This window comes from Falco rusticolus, chromosome 18 (assembly GCF_015220075.1).
Source record: "Falco rusticolus isolate bFalRus1 chromosome 18, bFalRus1.pri, whole genome shotgun sequence".
NCBI classification, from domain to species: domain Eukaryota; kingdom Metazoa; phylum Chordata; class Aves; order Falconiformes; family Falconidae; genus Falco; species Falco rusticolus.
In genome coordinates, this window is record NC_051204.1 from 3,358,401 (window position 1) to 3,378,629 (window position 20,229).

Below are 20,229 nucleotides of genomic sequence, written 5' to 3' on the forward strand. Positions count from 1 at the left end.
CGGGCTGGGGGGTGGCAGCCTGGACGCGGCCACTCTGTCACCCTCCGCTCGCGTGCAGCAGCTCTGCGTTCTGGAGATGTCCCTCTTGTCCCCGTAAGCGGGGACCCGCGCTTGGCTTGGAAAGACGATGCGTGATGCTTTGCCCTTGCCTGACGTACCCCGGCTTTCCCCGCTCCTGCAGAGGCAGGGACAGGATTATCCTTTCTTCTTTGCGTAGTGCAAGGCAAGTGTTGGCTCTAGCTTGGGTCCGACCTCCGAAGGAAAGCTCCCGTGTGGAACGGTGTGAGCAGGGTGCCGGGCTGCGGCACAGTCTGCGACAGGGTGTCACGGAGCCGCAGTACGGGGGGGCTGGGGACAGCAGCGGGCTGCTCCCCCCGGCTGGGTGCACGGCGTGGGTGCTGTGCCAGCCTGACCTCGGCGGCCCCACCTTCCTCCCTGCTTTCCCGTCACCAGCTCGTGCTTCAAAAGAGAAAATGGGGTGAAGCAACGTTGGAGGGATTGAGTGCGGAACAGCAAACCCAGCACCTTCATTGCATGCCTACCTGCTGTGTTGTAACAACGTTAAGGAGTAGTCAGACAAAACCAGGCACCGATGCGAAGCCAACTTGGAGAGGACGCTAACCCCCCCACTGCAGTATTTATCCGAATCGAAATTCTGAATGTTTACCTCAGTGTAAATATCTTAACCTTTCCCCTGGGAGGAAAGGGGTATTGCATGGAGCAATCACGATCCCCGTCGCTTTGCCAAACACGTCATCCTCTCCAAGCCAGGCTTCGCATCGGTATCGACACTGTCCCTCTTTGGACCCTTTACCTTTCTAGGATGTGAATGGTAAAAATGTGAATATTTGTTGTTTACTTCATTAGGCATAATTCATAATGATGTGTTTATATGAAGAATATCACAGACTGAAGCAAAACCATATGCAATTGGTTTACTTTATTATAAACTGTATATGATGTACAAACTAATAAAAACTTAAATGAGGACAGTCTCACTGTTGTTCTTGAACAGGCAAATAAACAAGATATTCCAGCTGCGCGTTCCAGTGCGGGATGCGATCCGGAGCACTGGGCTGTTCCCGGGGCACTGGAGGGAGAGGGGTCAGCGTTCCCGCAGGCGCTGTCCTGGGCAGGCGTTACCCTTTGGATGGAGTGAATCCATGTGGGATTTCTGTTGGGAAAGGCCCGAGCCGGGCACTCACCCCTCTGCCCACGTAGGAGCAAGCACCTCCGTTGAAGGTGAGGGAGGATTACAGGTGCTATAGGGGTGTGAATATTATTTTTTTTTCATGTTGTAACAAGAATTTATTGTCATCTGTCTTTCTGAAACTATTTTGCTTTGCTAGTAAACTTGCAGAGCATTTACCGGAGTAGCCCCAAAGCACACCCTGCGCTTGTTTTAAACATTCAGCGGAGAAATGAGTCCCACGCAGGCAGCGCTGGGCTTCCACACAGCGGCTTCAGCGCGCGCCCAGCCCTCCCCACACACCAGCTCCTCGACAGGTACGAGCCCAGCACCCGCTTGCCAAACACAGTAAGTATTTACATTTATTAATACGGGGTTAATGTCACTATGCAGTTCACCAAACACCAAGCCATAGCGGGAGTTTAAACTGTTGCCCTGACCTGCATCCGTTAGTTGAGCTTTGTGTTACAGTCAAGTAGTGACCACGTATCCACCGACCAACTGGCAACGGTCTGGCCAAGAGCAAAACCAGAAGTTTTGATAAAACAGGCTATTTAATAACAGAAGTGCTTCATCGTTAACTTTTTTTTTTTCCAGCCAACGGTTTAGGTTTGAGCAGACTTAAGTTACGCAGTTACGGTACCTCCACTTCCTAAATTACAATGTTACTGCCATTCTAACTTTTAACATTCAAGTGCATTAGAGAAAAGTAGTAAAATCTTGCATGAAGTATAGTCCTATACTTCAGACACGATTTTAGTTTCTATAAAAGATGGAAAAGACGTTTGTCTTTTCCGTTCCCTGCCAAGGCAGGATTGTTCCCTAAAGGACAAGGGCAGTGCTTGGTCCAGCCTGTTCTGACAGGTGAAGTGAAATGCCTGGAGCCACGCGGCGGGATCTGAACGCCTCTCCTGCTGTTTTACTTGTTTCCCTTTAAGTCCACGATAGCTGACTTTGAGACATCATCTGGTCACAGCCTTTCCCTCTGCTCACCAGCACATCCCTTCCGTGCGATGAAGGATGGGTGAATGGGGACGGGGCACGGGGCTGCAGGACCCCCTTGAGGCTGTTCCGTACCCTGCTGCCCTCCGCCAGTTCTCCTCTCACCAGCTAAACTATGAGTAACTGCCACGCCGTGACCCACGGCTCGATTTTTCACCCAGCGATTCAGCTACCGCACCGGCTGCCGTCGGTCCCTCGGGTATGAGAGGCAGCGCCCAGGTCCCTTCGCTTGGCTTCAGGGCAGTTATGCACAGGCTTTGGTCTGCCACTGCTCATAGTACGGACATGAAAGGTCTAACGATTGTGGTTCGTGGGAAAGTTATAAAAGATCGTGGTTGATCTTCCGCCGAGGAAGAAAACAAGCAGACCACGACAGCTAGTTCTCTCCAAAATTCCATTGAAATACTCGGCAGCGCGTCAGTTATTGCTTCTCCATCGGTCGCAGGCTGCTTGTTTTCTTCCTTGTTCTGAGGCCAGTAAACTCTCCCCAGAGAGGCTTCACACAGGGGCTGGCAAAAGGGCTTACTTTAGTAAAGGTAGAATTATTCTCTTTACACTTTTAAAGGTTACAGGAGTTACTTGCCTTTTAAAAACGAACAAACAAGCTCCCCTGCCCATGCTCCTAGATGATGGCGCAGGAACTAAAAGCAGAGCCCCGTTTGTTGGTGCTCTGCGTTGGCACAAGTTTTCCTTTTCCATAGTAACCCGAGAATATCGCCTTCACATCAATCTTTTTAGAAAGGACGAGCATCCACATACCGTTATCAAAATACAGCAGTTTCCCTCCTCCAATTTCCCCCACTTCATCCCCTTTGTTCCCCGCCTTTTCCAGTTTCACAAACTCCAGCAGGTCAAGCCCAGTCTGGACGGCTTCGATGCCGTTGGCGCAGCCGAGGGTGATGTGAGCCCGGCTGCCTTTCGGGAGGTTGTCGGCGGGCAGGATCTTGTCGGCATCTCCGGGCCACAGCAGCAGCTGCTGTTCGCTCAGCTCCACGCGAGCCCCAACAGTTTTTGTCGTGATGAACAGAGCAGAAACGGCCAAGGTGAAGCCTTTGCCGTAGGAAGCCTTCACCACCTGCGAGAGGAGGGAGACAAGCAGAGAACGCGGCTGTAGCCGGCTGTGGATGGGTTGGGGCTGACCTACACGGGATGCTGTGTGCAGCTAGATCGTGGCCTGAAGTTCCTGATCCCCGAGTTCTGAACTGGTTGCATCCTTTTCCTTGGCAAATTGCACTATTTAACTTGGGTTTACCCGTCTTGAAATAATGTAGCTGGAACTGTAAAGATCTTAAGTCATCATCATTCAGCTTAAGCTACTGGGGATGATGCTGGGGGGGCGATGGGGGGTGGGAGTATTTTGTTTGGAAACCAACAAGAAATAGTCACCACCTCTGCCACAACTATGACTTTATTGCACAGCCACATGGACCTACGGACTGTCCCTGCGTTCTGTCCCTACCTCTGGCCTCTCGGCACAAGCAAAGCCACATCCCAGCCCACCCTGAGGGGGCTTCTGGATCCCTGCTGGGAAGGGGGAGGGGGGGAGACTGGTGTCCCAGGGGGGACTCAGAGCCCCCCGTACTCACTTCTTGCTGCGCGTATTCCTCAGCTCCAGCTGCTTTGCCAAACTCTGTGTATTTTGTGGTGCAGTGTAAGACCCCGGGCGGCCTCTTCACAAAGTAGCTGGTGAGATCGACTTTTACTTTGGGATCTTCAATAGCGGAAGCAACTGCAAATAACAGGTAAACAACGTTGCTGTCAAAAAATGATCCCCTTGATGTCACCCCATGAGCCTAAAACCCACCTCAGCTTTCTTCCCAACCCATCCTTCGTGTTTCATCTTTTGTACTGCTGAATAAATAAATGCTGGGTAAATAAAACTGCTCAGCCAGGCTAACGGGATGTTACTAGAAAACAGAAGCTTCTCTGCATCGAGGTCTCAACCTCGATGACTTTAAAGACTCCCTCGAGGGACAAGATTGTCCCGTCCTTCCCTTTTCTCTGTGACTCTTTGCATTTGTTCTGCCTTGCCCATCAGGCCACAGACAACCAGGGATGCCCAGCCACCAGGCGGAACGCCGCTGCCAGCCCAGCCCAGCTCCCTACAGTGTCAGAGCTAAACAACTTAGGAAAAACTGTTTCATTTATTTTTTACTTACAAAAGCAACCTTGTTAACTATGGGAAGCAGATTAGCATCTTTATAGGGTTTTTCTTAGTTGCTAACTTTAACTAGAAATTCACTTCAGAAGCTGACCAGACTTATTCCCTTTGCTGAGCATTAACATTTCATGAACAGAGTAAGAACTTGGTAAGATACTTCTATACATACAGTATTTACTCTCCTTTTTGAAGGCTTTGAGGCTTCCAAGCTCATCTAAGAAGGCCTGCCCAGCCTTCCTCAGGTTCTCCGAACTTCTTTTGCTCAAAAACCACCCAAAATACATGGGTAGGAATTCCTTCTCCAAGCTGGGCTTCATCTTCTTCAGGTCTTCCACCGACAGTTTCCATTGATTCTTTTCCTTCAGCTGCAAGCAATCCATTCGCCACTGGGTTTTGGGCTCGGCAAAGATGACTTTGTACCGGTACTTGTCAGCAATGTCAAAGAGTTGGTCCAGTCGTTCCCTCTCATGGTGAGTGTCATCCAAAACGATAACACTGATATCTCGTTTGCAATAGTCAACTAGATCCTCATCCACCTTTGTGTACTCTTCAGGGATGCTGCTTCTTATTAAAGGTGTAATTTTATAGCTATCGACAGAGATGACCTTGCAGGCATCTTTATACCTATCTTGGATAGCCTGGGCAAGAGTGGTCTTCCCACTGCCAGGCAGCCCTCTTAAAATAAAAAAGGTTTTAGATTCTTTGACCGTGGAGATGGTATCATCGTCGTCAAGGAACGGGAACTGCAAGCTTTCAGGCCTTTCTTTCGCTGATTGAGTAGACATTTTCCTAAATATTTTAGGCAGGAACGTGTGACTCTTCTTTGAGAAGCCTCTGTTCTGAAATGCAAGAAGGAAAATGTTTTGCAGGCTAGCGACCCCGAGAGACCGCGCGTTCCCACCACACGAGCCAGGGCGAACCTTTCCGGGGAGAAGCATCCCCTCTGCCCCATCCCCCCCTGCCATACCCCCCTGTCCCCAGCCTCCGCAGCCCCACTCACAGCTACCCCGGCCGGTCCCACAGCGGGGACCCCCGTCCTGTCCCACCACCCTGGCACCAGCCGGCTGACCCGGGGAGCTGGGGGTGCAGCTCCGCTCCCACTCCGGCCTCAGCTCCGCTCCTGCCCGACCAGGAAGGGGAAGTTTTGCCCGTCACGTGGCAGCCAGCAAACCGCCAGAGCGCGACAGCCTGGCCAGGGCACCTGGAGCATCACATTTATTTCTGAAAATAAATATTTGTGGCTAGTCAATCAGGAGGGTGCAGCCTGCTGCGGGGGAAACGAAACTCCCAGCAGGTTGCAACAGCTGCTGCAATCTCATCACTCCGTTTGAGTAAAAAGAGACCACAAAGGGATTTCAGCCTGTTCAGGATCCTCCATCCCCGTAGGAAAGGCTGGTTCCGAGTGAAGCCTGCAGCGATGCTGCCTCTTGTTAGGAGCTGCCATCTCTTCCCGCTTCGCTGAACAGCAGCAGCCCGGCTGCCTCAGAGGAGGGGATCTGGGGCGGGGATCTGGGCTCCTCTTGTGATGGAGAGCAACGGAAATGGTTTCCAGTAAACGAAACTCCCTTTCCCAGCAGCTGCGGAGCTTAACACGAAAGCGAAACCAACCCTCTGAGCAACGGCGAGTGAGCCGGGAAGAGCTGCTGGGGCACTGGCGCTGGCTCAGCCACCGCTCCGGGAACTGCAATGCCAGCAGAGACTGGGAAAACGCAGGACTGGAAGGAAACGTGGGATTTCTCCACCTGCACGACTTTTTGACAGCATCCACGGGGCAGCCACTGGTTTTTAGGTCAATATGTGAACTCTCCCCCCTTCCCTCCCCAGTTGCCTCCTGGCCTAGCCCAGCCCATGACCAGCGGAGCGATGCTGGAGGAGCCAGCGTTGCCATCGGTGCAAAAACTGGGGGATTTACACACAATGTCAATGCTCTGCCCGCGGCAGAAAAACGCAGCTTTCCCATCTGCAGGGCGAGGGTGTTGTTTAAAACCCGTTTCAGTTATTAACTTTCCTAGCACTTATTCTGGAATGTGGAGGTGGGTTTTGGGTCCAAAAGCGCCCCGAGAGCGGGATGGGGGAGCGGGATGGGGGCTTCAACAGCCGCGTTGGGCAGGATCACTGCCTGCCCCGGGCCAGCTCCTGCACGGCACACCGGGATGGGACAGCCCCGAGCAGCCGCGGAGCCAACGGGAAAAGCAAGGAGCCCCCCCAACACACAGCTGTCCCGGGACCCCCGCGGGGCCCTGCCCACGGACTGGGGGCTCCTTCTCCTGGGACCCCCGCGGGGCCCTGCCCACGGACTGGGGGCTCCCAGGCCATGGTACAAGGGGAAGCAGATGGCGTGAGCCTCTGAGAGCTGCTCCTCTTTGGGGGGTGTCCTGTGTGCCAAGGGGGGCTCGGCCTCGCTGCTCCGGTGGCCGGGCAGGGGCTGGGGCAGCCCGGCCACTTCGCTGCAGGCAGCTGCTGGCGCTGGCGGTGACTGAAGCCGCTTTTCAAAGGCGCAAACAAAAGAACAATGATAGAAAACACGCTCCGGCCCCATTGTTCAGTGCCCAGCAGGGAGGATAATAGTGGCCTTCATGGGCCGGGGCCACGCAGGGCTCGGCCGGACAATGGTCCCACAGAGCCCCGGCGCGGCGCCGGGCTCCCGGGTGCACAATCCCCCATTGAGCCCCCGCCCCACAAAGCCCCCGCTTGTCCCCCCGCGGGGCAGCGCCTCGCCCGGAGGGAGCCGCGGCTCCAGCATCAGGGCACTGGCGGTGCCGGGGCTCCGGCTGCCCCCCAGGGTGGCCCAGGACCCCCGGGACGGGGCTGTGGGGACCCCCTTGGGGCTGGCTCTTGGGGCTCAGCCGCGACGCCCCTTCCGGACCCCGCGTCCACGTGTCGATGCCGCCGCCGCCGCCGGTACCTCCCCCCCACCCCCCCCAGGACGCCGCGGCTGCCCCGGGCCCCGCTTACCATGGTGAGGGCAGCGGCTCCGGGGCGGCCGCCGGTGCGGAGCGGCGCGGCGGGGAAGCGGCTCTGGGGCGGGGGCGGCCGCGGCCCCTTTCATAGAGCCGGGGCCCCCCCTCGCCCCCCCTGTGGCCGCGCAGGCGCGGGGGGAGCGGGGGGCCGGGCTGGGACCGCCCCCGGGGCGGTGGAGGAGGGTGGGTGTGCGGGGGCCCCGGCGCCGGACAGGGGGAGCCGGGCCCGGGGGGGTGGTGTGTCTGGGGGTTCTCCGGTTCGGGAGAGCCGGGCCCGGGGGCTGGGGGCTGCGGGCTGCCCGGTCCGGGGGGAGCGGGGCCTGGGGAGGGAGCTGGGAGCTGCCGGCTGCCCGGTCCGGGAGAGCCGGGCCCGGGGGCTGGGGGCTGCTGGGGGCTGCGGGCTGCCCGGTCCCGGGGGAGCCGGGCCTGGGGAGGGAGCTGGGAGCTGCCGGCTGCCCGGTCCGGGGGAGCCGGGCCCGGGGGGGCTGGGGGCGAGGGGCGGGCGCAGGTCCGATAGCCAGGGGTGCCCGGGGACGGAGCTCCCGTTGCGGCGGGCCCCGCTCCGCGCCTACGTCCCCCCCCCGGCCCCGCCGCCCCCCGCCCCGCCGCTGCCTGCGCGGCCGTTCGCTCCTGCCGGCTCCGCTCGGCCGCCCCCCGCGGCTCCCTCCCTGCGCTTCCCGCTCGCTCTCCATCCTCCCGGTCGCCGCCTTTGGGGTTTTCATCGCTGCGACCGTCACCTGGGGAGGAAAAACCCCTCGGAAAGCGCGTCCCAGCGCTCGGCTGGGCACAAGCTGAGCGGGACCCCTCGCCCCCAGCACCCCGGCCCTGCTGTGGCCCCAGGGGGTGCGGGGTGCCCAGGCGCGGGGGACACGCGGGAGGTGCTGCCCTCTCCTGCACAGGCTCCACCACCCCCAGCTGGCGGAGCACGGTGCTTTGATGAAGATTTTAATTCGCCGTTTGCAAGGAAATCAATGCTATGTGAACTCTTACGATGCAGCTGATGTTTCTGAAGGCCTCAACGCTACGGGTCTCGTTTATTCCCACTTTCAGTCACGTTTCGCTTCTGCCTTCTGGGCACTGGAGCTGTTTTCTGTGTTATTAAAAGCAGGTTTTTAAATGGATAGCACTGAGGAGGAAACCAGGCTCCCTCACTGGCATCGAGGCTTCGCTGCATCACTTGCTTTGGTTTATACCAGCTCAAGGCGAAACCTTTGCTACCAAAAAACTGAAGCCACAAATTATAACTGTGCTACAGCCTCACATATAAATTAATTCCTGCTACTGTGCACTAGCAGAGGCGATGCAATACGGGCCAGAAATGTGGATACTTGCTCCCTGGGAACGGGGTGCTTTGTTCCCATGCCTTGGCCTGTGCTCCAGGAGAGGGAAGTGGAGAATTTTTATACTTAAGGGGTGCCGAGGTCTAAATGACAATTACCTTTAGGAAAGTTAACTGTTGTTTCTCCTCTTCTTTTGTTCAGCTCTTCAATGAACCTTTTGCTCACATCATCTAAGGCCTGAAAGTGATACAGCTTATTAATAAGAGCTCTAGAAATGCAGTTACATACCTACATTTTTCCTGCTTTCTTTTGATCTCTGCTGTCACTACCTGATCCTTTCCTACCATAAAACTCTCTGCAACAATATGCTTCATTTCTCCCTGCAGTGGTTACTAGCTGTTAGCATCCCTTATCAAATGTCTCCTCCCCTGAAGATTCCATCTCTCTCACACTACCATTTTTCTTCTGGCAGGAGAAGAGGCTCTGCCTGAGCTCAGGACACCCGTGAGGGATCACCAAATAGGTACGTCCCTGTGCCGTAACTGTTCCCTGGCAAGCCGTGTGCGCTCACATCACCCACAACCCACCGTCAGGTCAGCGAAGGCTGGCTACCAAAACGTGCAAACTGCTTAATTGTGGGTCACTGGCCATGCCCAGATCTTCTTCCATGGTTTGATGCAAAGTGGTTTCTCTGGGGCATTTTGGAGAGGCCAGAAAAGGGTGAGCTGTGATCAGAGGCTGACAGCTGAGCACAGAGAAAGCGCTGCTATATTCTGTGTGTGAAATCCTTGCCCCAGGGAGGTAAAAAAAAAATTTTGCCCTCAACCTGAGCAGGGCTAGGGCTTCATCCTTTTATATGTTGGACTGGTTCATAAACTGGGGTTAAGTTTTCTAAGCCAGGAGGTTTCATTATTTTTAATATGTAAATGGCTTCAGAGGCTGCATTTTCCCCCTCTTAATACACTAGCTGTGTAGCGATGTTTTCTCAATTCACAGGACACTAGACAATAGTTACAGCCAACTTATTGATGCTGCCCCAAGCTTCTCTCCTCTTTGCAACAGCCCACTTACAATAATGATGGCCTTTTGAGCAGCTTCACTGTGAGTAAGCTTTGCCTTGTCAAGTGCTTTTTCAAAGTGGATGATTGCAGACCGGTAATCCTTTAATTTTACTGTAACAGACAAATGAAAGCATCTGTGTTAACCCAAGACCAAGAGAACAACAATAGTTAATCAAGCAAGTCTCCAGTGAAAGGTCTTGACCTGAGCAGTTACTTTGGCTGTTAAACGGCAGAAATGTTTTCACTAAGATGCTGAACAGACAGGCTGTCTCCATCCTTAGAGCAAAACTTGTTGTAATGCCTTTACCTTGTGCTTGTGCCACTAGTACCGTAGCATGGAGTTGCCACTCAGCATCTCCCTCTTCATCTGCTGACTGCAGGGACTTCTGTCCGTAATTTTGGGCTGCTTCAGCTTTATTCAGCTCGAGGTAACATCGGCCAATTTCATGGAACAGCCAGGTCTTCTCCAAGCTGGATTTTGCCATTGGAATCTTCTCCTCCCAACTTCAAGCAGAGAGAAAGGCGATATTTACTGAATCTTACTAGGTGCAGTTATAATTTCAACCATTGATTTTATAAACAAAGGGTTCCAGGTGCTGTTGGTATGAAAAATTTCACAGCCCCCCTTGCCAGCAGTATGAATAAAAAAACCTCAAAAGACATAATTAATTTAATTCCCAATACAACCTTATGCCTCTTCTGTTACTAATTTTACATACGTGTCAATAGCTTGCTGGAATTTGCCGATTCGGGCATAAACTCTGCCAATGTTATCAAGGGCTCTGGATACAGCATCTGGCAGATCACTGCATTGAAAAGAAAAAGAAATTGTAGTAGTTGACATAGGCTTGCTCCTGATACTTGTAAGTTTTCTTTGGTGCTCAACGTGACTTCAGGGTAAGTGTTAAGAAGTAAAGGACCGATGACACTGAAAGTCATAAAATCGAGGTGGATCTTTGATTTTATCTACAGCTGTTGCAGCTGACACCCCATAACACACAGGAGAAAATGGTTTAGGTTTTGTCTCTGATTATTATTTTTCTTTGGTGCAAATCTGGCAGTCCTTGTGAAAGTCTGTCCATTTTTCTTTGCCTCAGTTTCCCTTTGTTGCTTTGTGGGTCCCGAGGAAGTCCCCTACCAGCTCCTGGGTCCCTACCACTAACAGATGATTTCTGCCCAAGAGAAAAGGGAAGAGCCAAAAACATGTCTGCAGTGTGTCTACAGACTCCTGGTAAGAGGCCCCGCTCCCTTGTGTTCTGAGCCTCTGCCCCAGGCTAGAGGCAGCTCCTTCTATAATAGCGTAGCCTGTGGACTTTAATTTTTTTTCCTTAATTGGTCCTTGCTCCCATCTTCAGAAGCAGCCTGCCTTGACTACCTTTACCTTATAAATGAAAAAGGTGATGAAGGGAGGGGATAAATGCCTCACTGGGGGTGATCGCTGACCTCCAGCCACCAGAGGACAAGGCCCCCCAGCCCTCGCTGCGCTTCTGTCCTTAAAAGTCACTTCACATCAAATTAAAAAGGGGCTAAAATTACGTATCCATCTCATTCCTGCCTCTTTACTCCTATTTCTTAACTTCATCTGGCATAACTGGAGATTTGAGATCACCAGGAGAGAGGCAGACGTTTCTTAAACCAATATTAATTTTAAAAAGTGATTTGTGAAAATGATGTACAGTAAGTGAGTTACATTTTAAAAGCCCTACGCAGTATTGGAAAAAATAAAACCAAAATAAGGTCGATTCAAGCAACTATTCCATGTTTTCTCCTGTGCTTTGCAAAACTCTTACTAAATCTTAAGACTATGTTTTGTTCCATCCTGTTTTAGCTGAAAGAGCCACCGAATGTGTTCTGTATGGGCAGGTAACTGTACCTCTTAGATAAATATTTCAAGCCTGTTGTTATGGTTTGAATGCAAATGATTTTAAGAGAAAATGTAGCAGAAAACTTGTGCAATTTAGAGCCTGACCTTCCTGAGAAGGAAATACATACTAGAGGCTAAAGTGCTGAGACTGGGACTTGCATTTTTTGCTTTGCTTCAGCAGAGGTTTAGGTGTGCCACATGGTCGAGGGCCTTTAAAAATCCGCTTTCTTGTTTTTGAAATAGTGGTGATAGTAAGTCACTAGAGACCATGATACTTGGGCAGAGTGTGAATGCATTGCCCTGTTAAATCTCCAGGTGAGAATTGTTACTTTACACTAAAATATCTTAACAGAGGTACTTCCCTCTTTCCCCCTTCCATCTGAACTTCTCAGCACTTACTTCTGCCTGGCAAATTCCAGATCCATTTTATGGCTTTGCAGAGCTGCCTCCATCTGGCCCATCTCCAGCTGGGCATTCCCAATGCAGCTGTAGAGGTTTCCAATCAGCTCGTTCTTGTTGGGAACTTCATTATCTGGCCACCCTCGTATTGTTTTTAGCACACGCTCAGCTTTCTTGCAGCTTTCTTCAGGGGAGTCGCCAGTCAGCACTGGAGACAAAGATGGAAGTTTATGCGAGTGTATGGACGCAGTGATGCTGGGGAAATAAGACTAAGTGCGATTGTGTAAGCCTCAGACAGAGCTTGGGGAAGGTTAGAGCTACTAACAGTTCGTGCATCTCCTACACTCCTCCCTCCCGTCTCCAAAAACTCTGCCCCTGGGAGATGGTACTCCTGACCCTCCACCTGGCACTACTGGGAATCACTTTCATCACAGCAAGTAAAGGGAAATGACCCTGGTAACACTTCACGCTTGCTGAAGAAAAATAAAGGGGAATTATGTTTGTTGTCTGACTTTTCGAAAGTTCGTAGTTATTGCAGCAGGGCAGCCTGGTCTTGGAAATGAAGTTCTAGCTATGGTACTTGGGTTTTTGGTCTCCTAAATTAGCCCCTTGCACTTCCTTGGTGAGCTCTGTTGTACCCAGCTGGACGATGGTGCTGCGGGAGGGAGACTGCAGGACGTTTCCCACACCACCTCCACCGAGCTGTTGCAACTTAAAAGGACGCAACTCCAGCAACAACTAGACTCTTTTCTCCTGGGTTGTAAATATGTAGCACAGGAAGAGAGAAAGAGACCAGAAGCAGCTGAATTACTCCTTCCTTCCAGACCAGTTTTTCAGCTGCTTCATCTCTCTACAAGGGTATTTTGGAACTACAGAAATTAACTCCAGTGGCCTGCATTCTCTCAATAAAACAACTTCTGATTAGCAAACCAGAGGTGTTTGCTAAGCATGCAGCAGTGGCCTCCCTGGCTTTGGTACCTAAGTGGTGTCCTGAAACCCAGTCAGCAAGACCTCAAGTACAGAAAAAGCTGAGGAGAAGAAAAAAAAAAAAAAAAAAAAAAGTCTTGGATTCTGTATCCAGTGTTGGGAAGGGTAAAGAATACAAAAGCAAATACTTCCCCAAAAATGCCTACTAGCATTTGTTGATACTTGCACTGCTTCTATTGTTCTGGTCTGTAATTACTACAGCAAATAATTACATGTGCTAATCATGATTTCTTACTGCTTCCAGCCAGGACACCTACACATATCGATGTCTTCCATACTCTTCACAATGTATCTGCCAACCTCAGCTGCGTTTCGTTTCTTGTCCCGGATCCACCTTTGCTGCCTGAGCTTGCGCTCTCTCACGCGGGCATAAATAGGCTTCTGCTGCTGCCAGAAATCACTGCGTGTGTCGAGGTAGGAAATGCCACTCAAAACCAGGTCTGCTACTTTGATCCCCTGCTTTGTGCTGCTCTCCATCAAATCTGAAAAGAAAATGGTAGAACCTGGGAAAGTAGTGATGGATATGAAGGGCGAAGCTGCAGTTCAGTGAGGGACTGCTGGTGCATGTTTTTCTGCTCCGACAGAGAGCGACAGTCTTTGGTGCTGCTCAGAGCTGGTGCTTTTACATGCCTGGAAACCATAGCCCACATATATTATTAATGCTAGTAATACCATAAAACCCGTGAGTAGGCTAAATTCTTACTTATTTCTCGATTACTGGGTAAAGAGTTCCCTAGAAAAATGACTAAAGGGGAATCACCCTTCTGCCTAGTTCTGAAATAAGCTACTTCTCCAAATCCTGACATCTTGATCTTAACATCACCTATAACGAAACCACAAATGAATTGCAGTCTTATGAGCAATGCTTTGCACTTAATGCAAGTGTTAGTGAATTTATCATTATGAGAGAAATTAAGTAATTTGTAATTAATCTGTTTCTGGTTTTTATTTCATCAGCAGAGATTGCTTTGAGTTGATTTACTGTTCATTATAAAAGCCTGCCATTTAATAAGGAAGGAAATACACTCAGACAATGTTATGAACAATCGATCTGACTCCAGAAATACCTGTACTCTCCAGGCACCTGCCTCTCTCACAACCACTGCAAGCACGATGTGCTGTGCGAGCTCTGATACAAATAAGGAAGAGTAGTCATAGGGATGTAAAAGAAGAAGAGGAAAAAGAACATGCTTAGAAGGAACATTTAGTTAAACAAAATGGAGAAAGACCTTCATCCTTGAGCAACTTTTCTAGGTAGGCCTTGTCAGCATAAAGCTCTCCAAGAAGCTGTCGCTCTGTTTTTGGATTCCTCACAGGCTCCTGTTTCCTCGTCCATTTTTGATCCTTAGTCAGTTTGATTTGCGGTTTCTGGGTCGTATTTTTGCTCTACGGCAAGAAAAAATAAAGGAAAACAGGGGAGATTAGTGGGGAACACTAGAATTAGCAGAATTCTGTTTACACTCCATATGAGCCAACTTATTTTTTAAATAAAAGCACAAAGTCAGTGTCTCACCAATTGTTTGGTCATGAGCAACTGAAATTTTGCAACCAATTGTGCCTCCTCCCTTCCAAGAACAGAAGAGGGCATTATAGTAACAGCAAGAATTAGTCCTGCCCCAGTGTCTCGTGCAGTCCTGCAGGGCTTACTGCTCAGTGCTGTGCAGGGACATCAAGGCTGTGGGAGAGGCAGATCTAGGTGTCCACGGTCAAGGAAACAGAGGCTGTAACAGCCAGGGCTTCTGAAACATCAGGAGAGTATTTCTAAAGTTTCATATTCAAGACGCTGACAATTACAGGGCTAACGTTTAGGCCCCTTTGTACAAATTATTTTTACCACCGAGTACCTGTAATTCCAGGTGAAAGAAGACACGAGCATTCACTGCACTGAGTTCGAAGGAAAATGTGGCTTGGCATCTCAGAGGAATAAGGCACTATTTCACTGGACCACCCCAAAATTAAGCAATCAATAAAGTGTCCATTATCAAAAATGTGAACCTTCAACATCAGGTAAGACCAAAGTAAATATTGTAGATAAATGTACCCTGGCTCCAACCTCACTGCTGTTACTGATTAGCCTTTGATGGGTGATCAGCAACACCCAACAGAAACAGTCAGGCTGGCAGAGAAATTTCAGCCTGGGCTTTGTTTCTCCGTCCTTGCTCTTCCCTGCCCTTCTGCCTTCTCCTTTAAATTTTGTGTAGCTTGAGCCAGAACTATGTTAAAAGCAGGTGCATAAATACTCTCATAACAGATCACTGCACTTCCTATGGTCAGAAGGTGCTTCACTAGGCCAGCTGTGTCTGCATTCATGTTGCTGCAGAAACTGTTAATCCTCTAATGCCTATTTCAGAAAGTATTAGTGGTATAATAACTGTAGCTAGCTTCTAAAGCAAGAGCTCTTCAGACCGTACCTCTGCCTGCCTGCTTATAAAGCACAGATCCTCTTTGTTCTCCAGTTTAACTGAGGATGGACCTGTGAATACAGAGAAAATAGTTGTTAAGTGTTCAGGAACAGCAGATCAGAGGCTTTGAAATTAAAATCACTCTAAATGTGCCAAGCCTATAATGTCCCATTTGAAATAAAGCTTTCTACTAATCCTTTGACATGAAATATGTGGATGTTGGTGTGTTCTGTAAGCAGGGAATACAGCTCGTAGGTGCAGCTCCTCTCGGGATTTTAATTACTATTTTCACATGGCACCAGGGGGCTCCCATCACAATGCAATTCCTACAGAGACATGCTACATCCTGCACAGAAACAGAGGAAGAAAAAGAACGGCAAGTCCTTCTGAGGGATCACAGCAGAGGTTTAAAATGAAAGTAAAGCACAGGGATCTCCAGCAATCCAGAAAACTAGTTTAAAGTTTTTGTGCACTGACATTAGGGCAAATCTCCTATCTCGTTTTCACTCTGACATCCAGTTCTGCCATTCAGATTGCACTCTGGCAGTGGAGGTAGGAGTGAAAAACAGCGCTTTGTTTTGGCCTGGTCAGAAGGAAGGAAAGAGCTGTTGTAGAAGGAAATCCTCCAGCAAGGCAACTGGGCCAAGATCAGCAATGCGAGTACTTGCATATCACGGAAGGCAGGTGTTTCTGAATCTGCCAGGCAAAGCAGATTCAGTACCGCAGTTTTGGGGATATACCCCGTTAATGCGCGGGCATTTCCCAGCTATTTAAACATCTAGATCAAATGCTAACGTGTTGCCTTGCTTTTCCCCTGCATCTAGGAGCTATCACTTGATTTAAAGTCTTGGGTTTTAATGTGTTCATTTGCCTACAGCCCAGATGCTTGAAGGCATTTAAAGCTCTCAGTATATCAAGCATGGCAAGCATTTCAGCCGACCGTTGCGAAGATTTGTGTTAAGCTAAGGAAGCAGCAGTAATGGAGGAAAGCAAGCCAGATCTGGGAACTCTCCCTGTTAAAAATATCACATTGGAAAGAGCTTCAGGCTTTTACACAGCTGGGACATGAAGTTAATCTGTGGCGCTGGAGATGGACTGAAATTTTGAAACAGATTTTAAGGAAGAGTAAGGCACTTAAATATCTCGAGCATCAGGGCCTGTGTAGGGGGGTGCAGCAGGGTGTGTCCTGGCTCTGCGAAGGGACAGGCTGTTGGGGATCCACCTGAGCAGTAGTTCCTAACTAGCTGGGCGGGTTTTACAGCAGCCAGGTGAGCTACACACGAGTCATGCTGTGCTGGTGTAGGAGGCGGCAGCCCCAGGTGACACGTGCCTGAGAGCGGGTGCATGTCCTGTCTGTGCTGGTTGCCATATGAGAGCATGGCTAAGAGAAAAACTAAGGCAAAAGGGAAAAGTTTTCAGTTTGCTTTAAATCTCACTAGGTCCTTGGCCTTTCCAGTCTCCTGCAGGACTATGTTCTGTGATCTAAGCCAGAAATTATGAAAGCAGCACTCCACTGCAATAGTCAACAGTTTCACTGGTCTTATGCAACGTAAACTGGAGGAAAGTCAGGATCTCAGGAAGGCCACGCTCAGGTAGCAAGGCAAATTTCATTACCATTTTGAGTATTGGGATAAAGATCTCAAAATGGATTCTGTGACCAGCACTGCTGCAAGTAGATGAGCTGCTTTGTTCTGTATTACCTACAAAATCTTCATGGTGACTTTGGAAATGTAAGTTAGTGTCATAATTTACATAACTGAAGTTATTAAATACTGTATATGACTAGGCATTCAGCTAAAAAAAAAAGTAGAAGAAAAAAAGAACAGTGCTGTGCTTTTTTTGGTGCTTCCTGGTTTCATCTGAGGGTGGCCACTGAGCACATGAATCCAGAAGCAGAGACCCTGTTGTTGCAGGTCCTTGGGTCACTTGCAGAGCTAATTTCCTACCAGCTGTTCACTGAACAGCTTCTGGCTGTGCTTGTAGGGGACGTAAAATGCGACATCTTACTTCCAATGCAGTTGACGATTGCCTCCTGGGATTTCTCGATACCCAGCCTGAACTTCTGTAGTTCTGGACGTAGTCTGTAGCCTCGATGATAAAACACCAATGCAAATTCAAAATCACCCATGGTATATAATGTCTCAGCTTTTTGGTAAAGTCCCTAAAATGACATTTAGGGAAAAAAAAAAAGGAATAAAAAAAGAGAAAAAAAAGCTTCAGAGATCTCAATTAACTTCCTGCTAGGCAGAAGTGAGAGCCCTGTACTATCGCAATCTGTATACAATAAAACCCGACCCTGGAATTCTTTCTCAACTGCTGCCTACGCACCTCCACTTCTCTGGAAGCAATAAAAATGTCAAGGATGTGTTTAGAGTTAGCTGTTTCTACGCAAGACTATCTCCCAGATGCATCAAGAGTTTCACCGAAAAGTTAAAGGATGGTTAAAAGACCACCCCTTGCAGACCCCAGACTCTTACCACTTCATGCTCTTTACCTTGGAGAATGTTTTGTCATTTTGGAGAGAAGCTTCAGCATCTTTCAGGGCATTTTCTGTGTCTCCAAGTTTCAGGTAACATTTTGAGCGGGCAACTAGACCGTGCTTGTCTCCTGCTCTCAGCTTCAGCGCCTGCAACGCAACAGACACAGTATGTCATCAGTGCTGGCTCAACAGGACAGGTATTTACAAGCATGTACATTCGATGCAACCTGCTCTGTCCCAGCCTGGGTCCTGATGATGGATGGCGATAAAACCAGTATTTTTACTGAAAAAAACCCCAACCTCCTCTAGATGTTCACACGTTCCATCTGCTGCAGCCACCCTGTCCCACGCCGGAGGTGCTGCAGCCCCTCTCTGAGCACTGCCCCCAGCCAACAGGAGCTGCACCCCCTCGCACCGCCCACGGGTGCCGCCTCCCTTCGTGCTGTGATCTCCAGGCACGCGTGGGGACCCTTCCCCTCACGCCACCACCTGGACGGGCCGCCTGTCCCCACGCTGCCACCTCCCCTTGCCGTGGGATGCTCCGCCAGCCTCTTCCCTTCGCGCTGCCACCTCTGCCAGCCGCCCCCGCGTCAGGCAAGTGCCACGGCCCCGCACGTCCCGTCGAGGCCCTCACCCCCGAGGCGCCCCCCCCGGCCGCGCCTCGGCGCCCTCACGTTGTTGAAGCAGGCCAGGGCCTTGCCGTACTCGCCCCGCCGGCACAGCAGCGTCCCCTCGGCGATGAGGCTGGGGAAGGTGCCGGCCGGCACGGTGCCCGCCGCCGCCATGGCCGCCCCGCTGCCGCCGCCGCCGTCGCCTGGCAATGGTCGCCCGGCAACGGCCCCACTTCCGGCACGAAGCCCCGCCCAAACTGTGACGTCAGCACGACGCGCCCGCCGACGTTTCCCGCGCTGCTGCCGCCGCTGCGGCGTGTCCCACCGGCCGTGGGGACCCGCGGGTGGGTCAGCGCCATGCGTGGGCCGCTGTGCGCACCGTTACCGGGGCCCCGCTGTGGTTCCGCGGCCGGGCGCCGGGGAGGCTCTGCCGGTGGCGGCCGCGGCGAGGCCGCACCAGCACGGCGGGGCAGGGGGGCCGGGCAGAGGGGCGGGGGGGTAGGGCACGGGTGGGTGGCGGGGGGAAGCGGCGGGGGCAGGGGCTGCGCTGCTTCGGCGGGACTGAGACGCACGTTTCGCCCCGAACCGTGTGTGGGCTCTGGGTGAAGGTGGCAGCGGCCGCGCACCGGCTGCTCGCAGCGTCCCCCACCGTGTCCCCCCTGACCCGACCCGCCCGGCCCACGGGGCGGTTTGTTCTTGCCCACGTGTTTCCAGAGCCCTGCGCGGGAGGCAAGGCCAGAGAGAAACAGGGGGTGGGAGTGCAGGCACTTGGTAAAAACCACTTTGCAAGAGCAATCGTGTGAGCGCCTGGGCTACGGCACACGGGTTCCTCTGCCCGGCCAAGCCGGTGCCTACCGCGGGGGTTTGGCGAGGGCAGCCCCCCACCTCATTCTAGACTAAGTATCTTTCAGTATTTGCAGGTAGCCCCTGGTGCCAGTGTCATCACTGCAGTGCCCAGGCCCAAGTGATAAATGGGAGATGCTGCTGGTTTTCTCCTCCTATCAGCCAGCCGCTTTAGTCTTGACTTTATTTTGGCTTTGGGTAAGACCCTGCCGTGATTTATGTTTGAAGCAATTTGTTCCTGCCAAGTGACTCACAGTGGGTGCGGTGTGGCTGTCCTGCTCAGAAAGGCTCCTGCTCCCAGCCTGTAAGATTAAAACGTCACCACGGGCCAAATCAGTGGTATGCTGCTGGGTTCTGGATGCGGCTCTGGAATGGCATGGCTCGTCCTTAGACTCTGGCTCCTGGGACAGGGCTGGAGTGGCTGCACAGCACCGTAGTGTGGGAGGTGGGCAGGGTGCCTTATGCACGGGTGGGGACACAAACAGCCGTTGAGCCCTGGAGTGGGAGGCCAGCGTGACACACCCCTGTCCCCAGGGAGTCTGACCGAGAATTTCAGTTTAAGCTTTTGGTTACTTATTTTTTGCAGAGACTTTACCCACTGGCACCGCCGGGTGTGACATGCTCTCCCCAGTGGGATGGGCAGGAGCATCATGTCTGTGTCCTCCAGTCGCCCTCGGCGTGGTGGCTGTTGTGGGCCCTGACGTCAACCGGTCTGGGGCAAGGTCACCCCCAGAGGCCACCCCAGGGCGCTTCCCTTTAGCGCTGCTGATACGTACTTTACTCACAGCCTGAAAATACCAGGGAAAAAGTGAATGTGCAGTGATTATTTCTGGCAAGTGGAAGAGATGTGCTGTCTGCCGTTAGAGGCTTGTTTGAAAAGGGGGCAGCGGGGTGGCTGCGTCCTGCCCGAGGCCTGGCAGCCCCTCGGAGGTGTCACTGCTATCCGTGGTGTCTCCGCACCTGTTGCCCGTATCCCATGGCATCGCGCTCC

At 51.7% G+C, this 20,229-nt stretch overlaps 3 protein-coding genes and 1 long non-coding RNA gene across 8 annotated transcripts in view; 2 read left to right on the forward strand and 2 right to left on the reverse strand.

The window, feature by feature from the left end:
- Window positions 1-920: 920 nt before the first annotated feature.
- LOC119158717 (2',3'-cyclic nucleotide 3' phosphodiesterase) lies at window positions 921-7,383 on the reverse strand. Of its 5 annotated transcripts, none has more exons than XM_037410966.1 (4): window positions 7,308-7,383; window positions 4,522-5,191; window positions 3,778-3,920; window positions 921-3,266 (listed from the first exon to the last, which is right to left on the reverse strand). In XM_037410966.1, exons 1-4 carry the CDS (start codon window positions 7,308-7,310, stop codon window positions 2,814-2,816), a joined length of 1,269 nt encoding a protein of 422 aa, XP_037266863.1. In that variant the 5' UTR covers window positions 7,311-7,383; the 3' UTR covers window positions 921-2,813. The 5 variants fall into 5 exon arrangements, with proteins under 5 accessions (XP_037266863.1, XP_037266866.1, XP_037266864.1 ...); XM_037410969.1 differs by having other exon boundaries at window positions 4,522-5,186; window positions 7,308-7,355; XM_037410967.1 differs by lacking the exon at window positions 7,308-7,383 and adding an exon at window positions 5,422-5,481.
- On the forward strand, window positions 6,055-17,950 carry LOC119158720. Its single transcript, XR_005107954.1, has 5 exons — window positions 6,055-6,141; window positions 9,065-9,115; window positions 13,148-13,317; window positions 14,760-14,910; window positions 17,869-17,950. It is a non-coding gene; the product is annotated as an uncharacterized LOC119158720 (long non-coding RNA).
- ODAD4 (outer dynein arm docking complex subunit 4) lies at window positions 8,245-18,620 on the reverse strand. The gene is made up of 12 exons (XM_037410957.1): window positions 18,459-18,620; window positions 17,800-17,931; window positions 17,313-17,466; window positions 15,315-15,376; window positions 14,133-14,289; window positions 13,161-13,385; window positions 11,917-12,124; window positions 10,373-10,459; window positions 9,961-10,157; window positions 9,664-9,764; window positions 8,751-8,829; window positions 8,245-8,402 (listed from the first exon to the last, which is right to left on the reverse strand). Exons 1-12 carry the CDS (start codon window positions 18,567-18,569, stop codon window positions 8,359-8,361), a joined length of 1,557 nt encoding a protein of 518 aa, XP_037266854.1. The 5' UTR covers window positions 18,570-18,620; the 3' UTR covers window positions 8,245-8,358.
- Window positions 18,621-18,719: 99 nt separating this feature from the next.
- ACLY (ATP citrate lyase) overlaps window positions 18,720-20,229 on the forward strand; it is a 32,214-nt gene continuing 30,704 nt past the window's right edge. Inside the window, exon 1 of the mRNA XM_037410952.1 lies at window positions 18,720-18,739. The gene's annotated coding sequence lies outside the window, so the exon portion shown is untranslated. The remainder of the gene's footprint in view (window positions 18,740-20,229) is intronic.

Coding starts and splice junctions, on each gene's coding strand:
- LOC119158717 (XM_037410965.1), bottom strand. CDS start 5,290: ATGCTTCTCCCCGGAAAGGTTCGCCCTGGCTCGTGTGGTGGGAACGCG. Junction 3,921..4,521: donor CAAAAAGGAGAGTAAATACT/GTATGTATAGAA, acceptor TGTTATTTGCAG/TTGCTTCCGCTATTGAAGAT. Junction 3,267..3,777: donor AGGAATACGCGCAGCAAGAA/GTGAGTACGGGG, acceptor CTCCTCTCGCAG/GTGGTGAAGGCTTCCTACGG.
- ODAD4 (XM_037410957.1), bottom strand. CDS start 18,569: ATGGCGGCGGCGGGCACCGTGCCGGCCGGCACCTTCCCCAGCCTCATC. Junction 15,377..17,312: donor AATCGTCAACTGCATTGGAA/GTAAGATGTCGC, acceptor CTGTATTCACAG/GTCCATCCTCAGTTAAACTG. Junction 14,290..15,314: donor TTATAAGCAGGCAGGCAGAG/GTACGGTCTGAA, acceptor TTCTTGCCGTAG/AGCAAAAATACGACCCAGAA.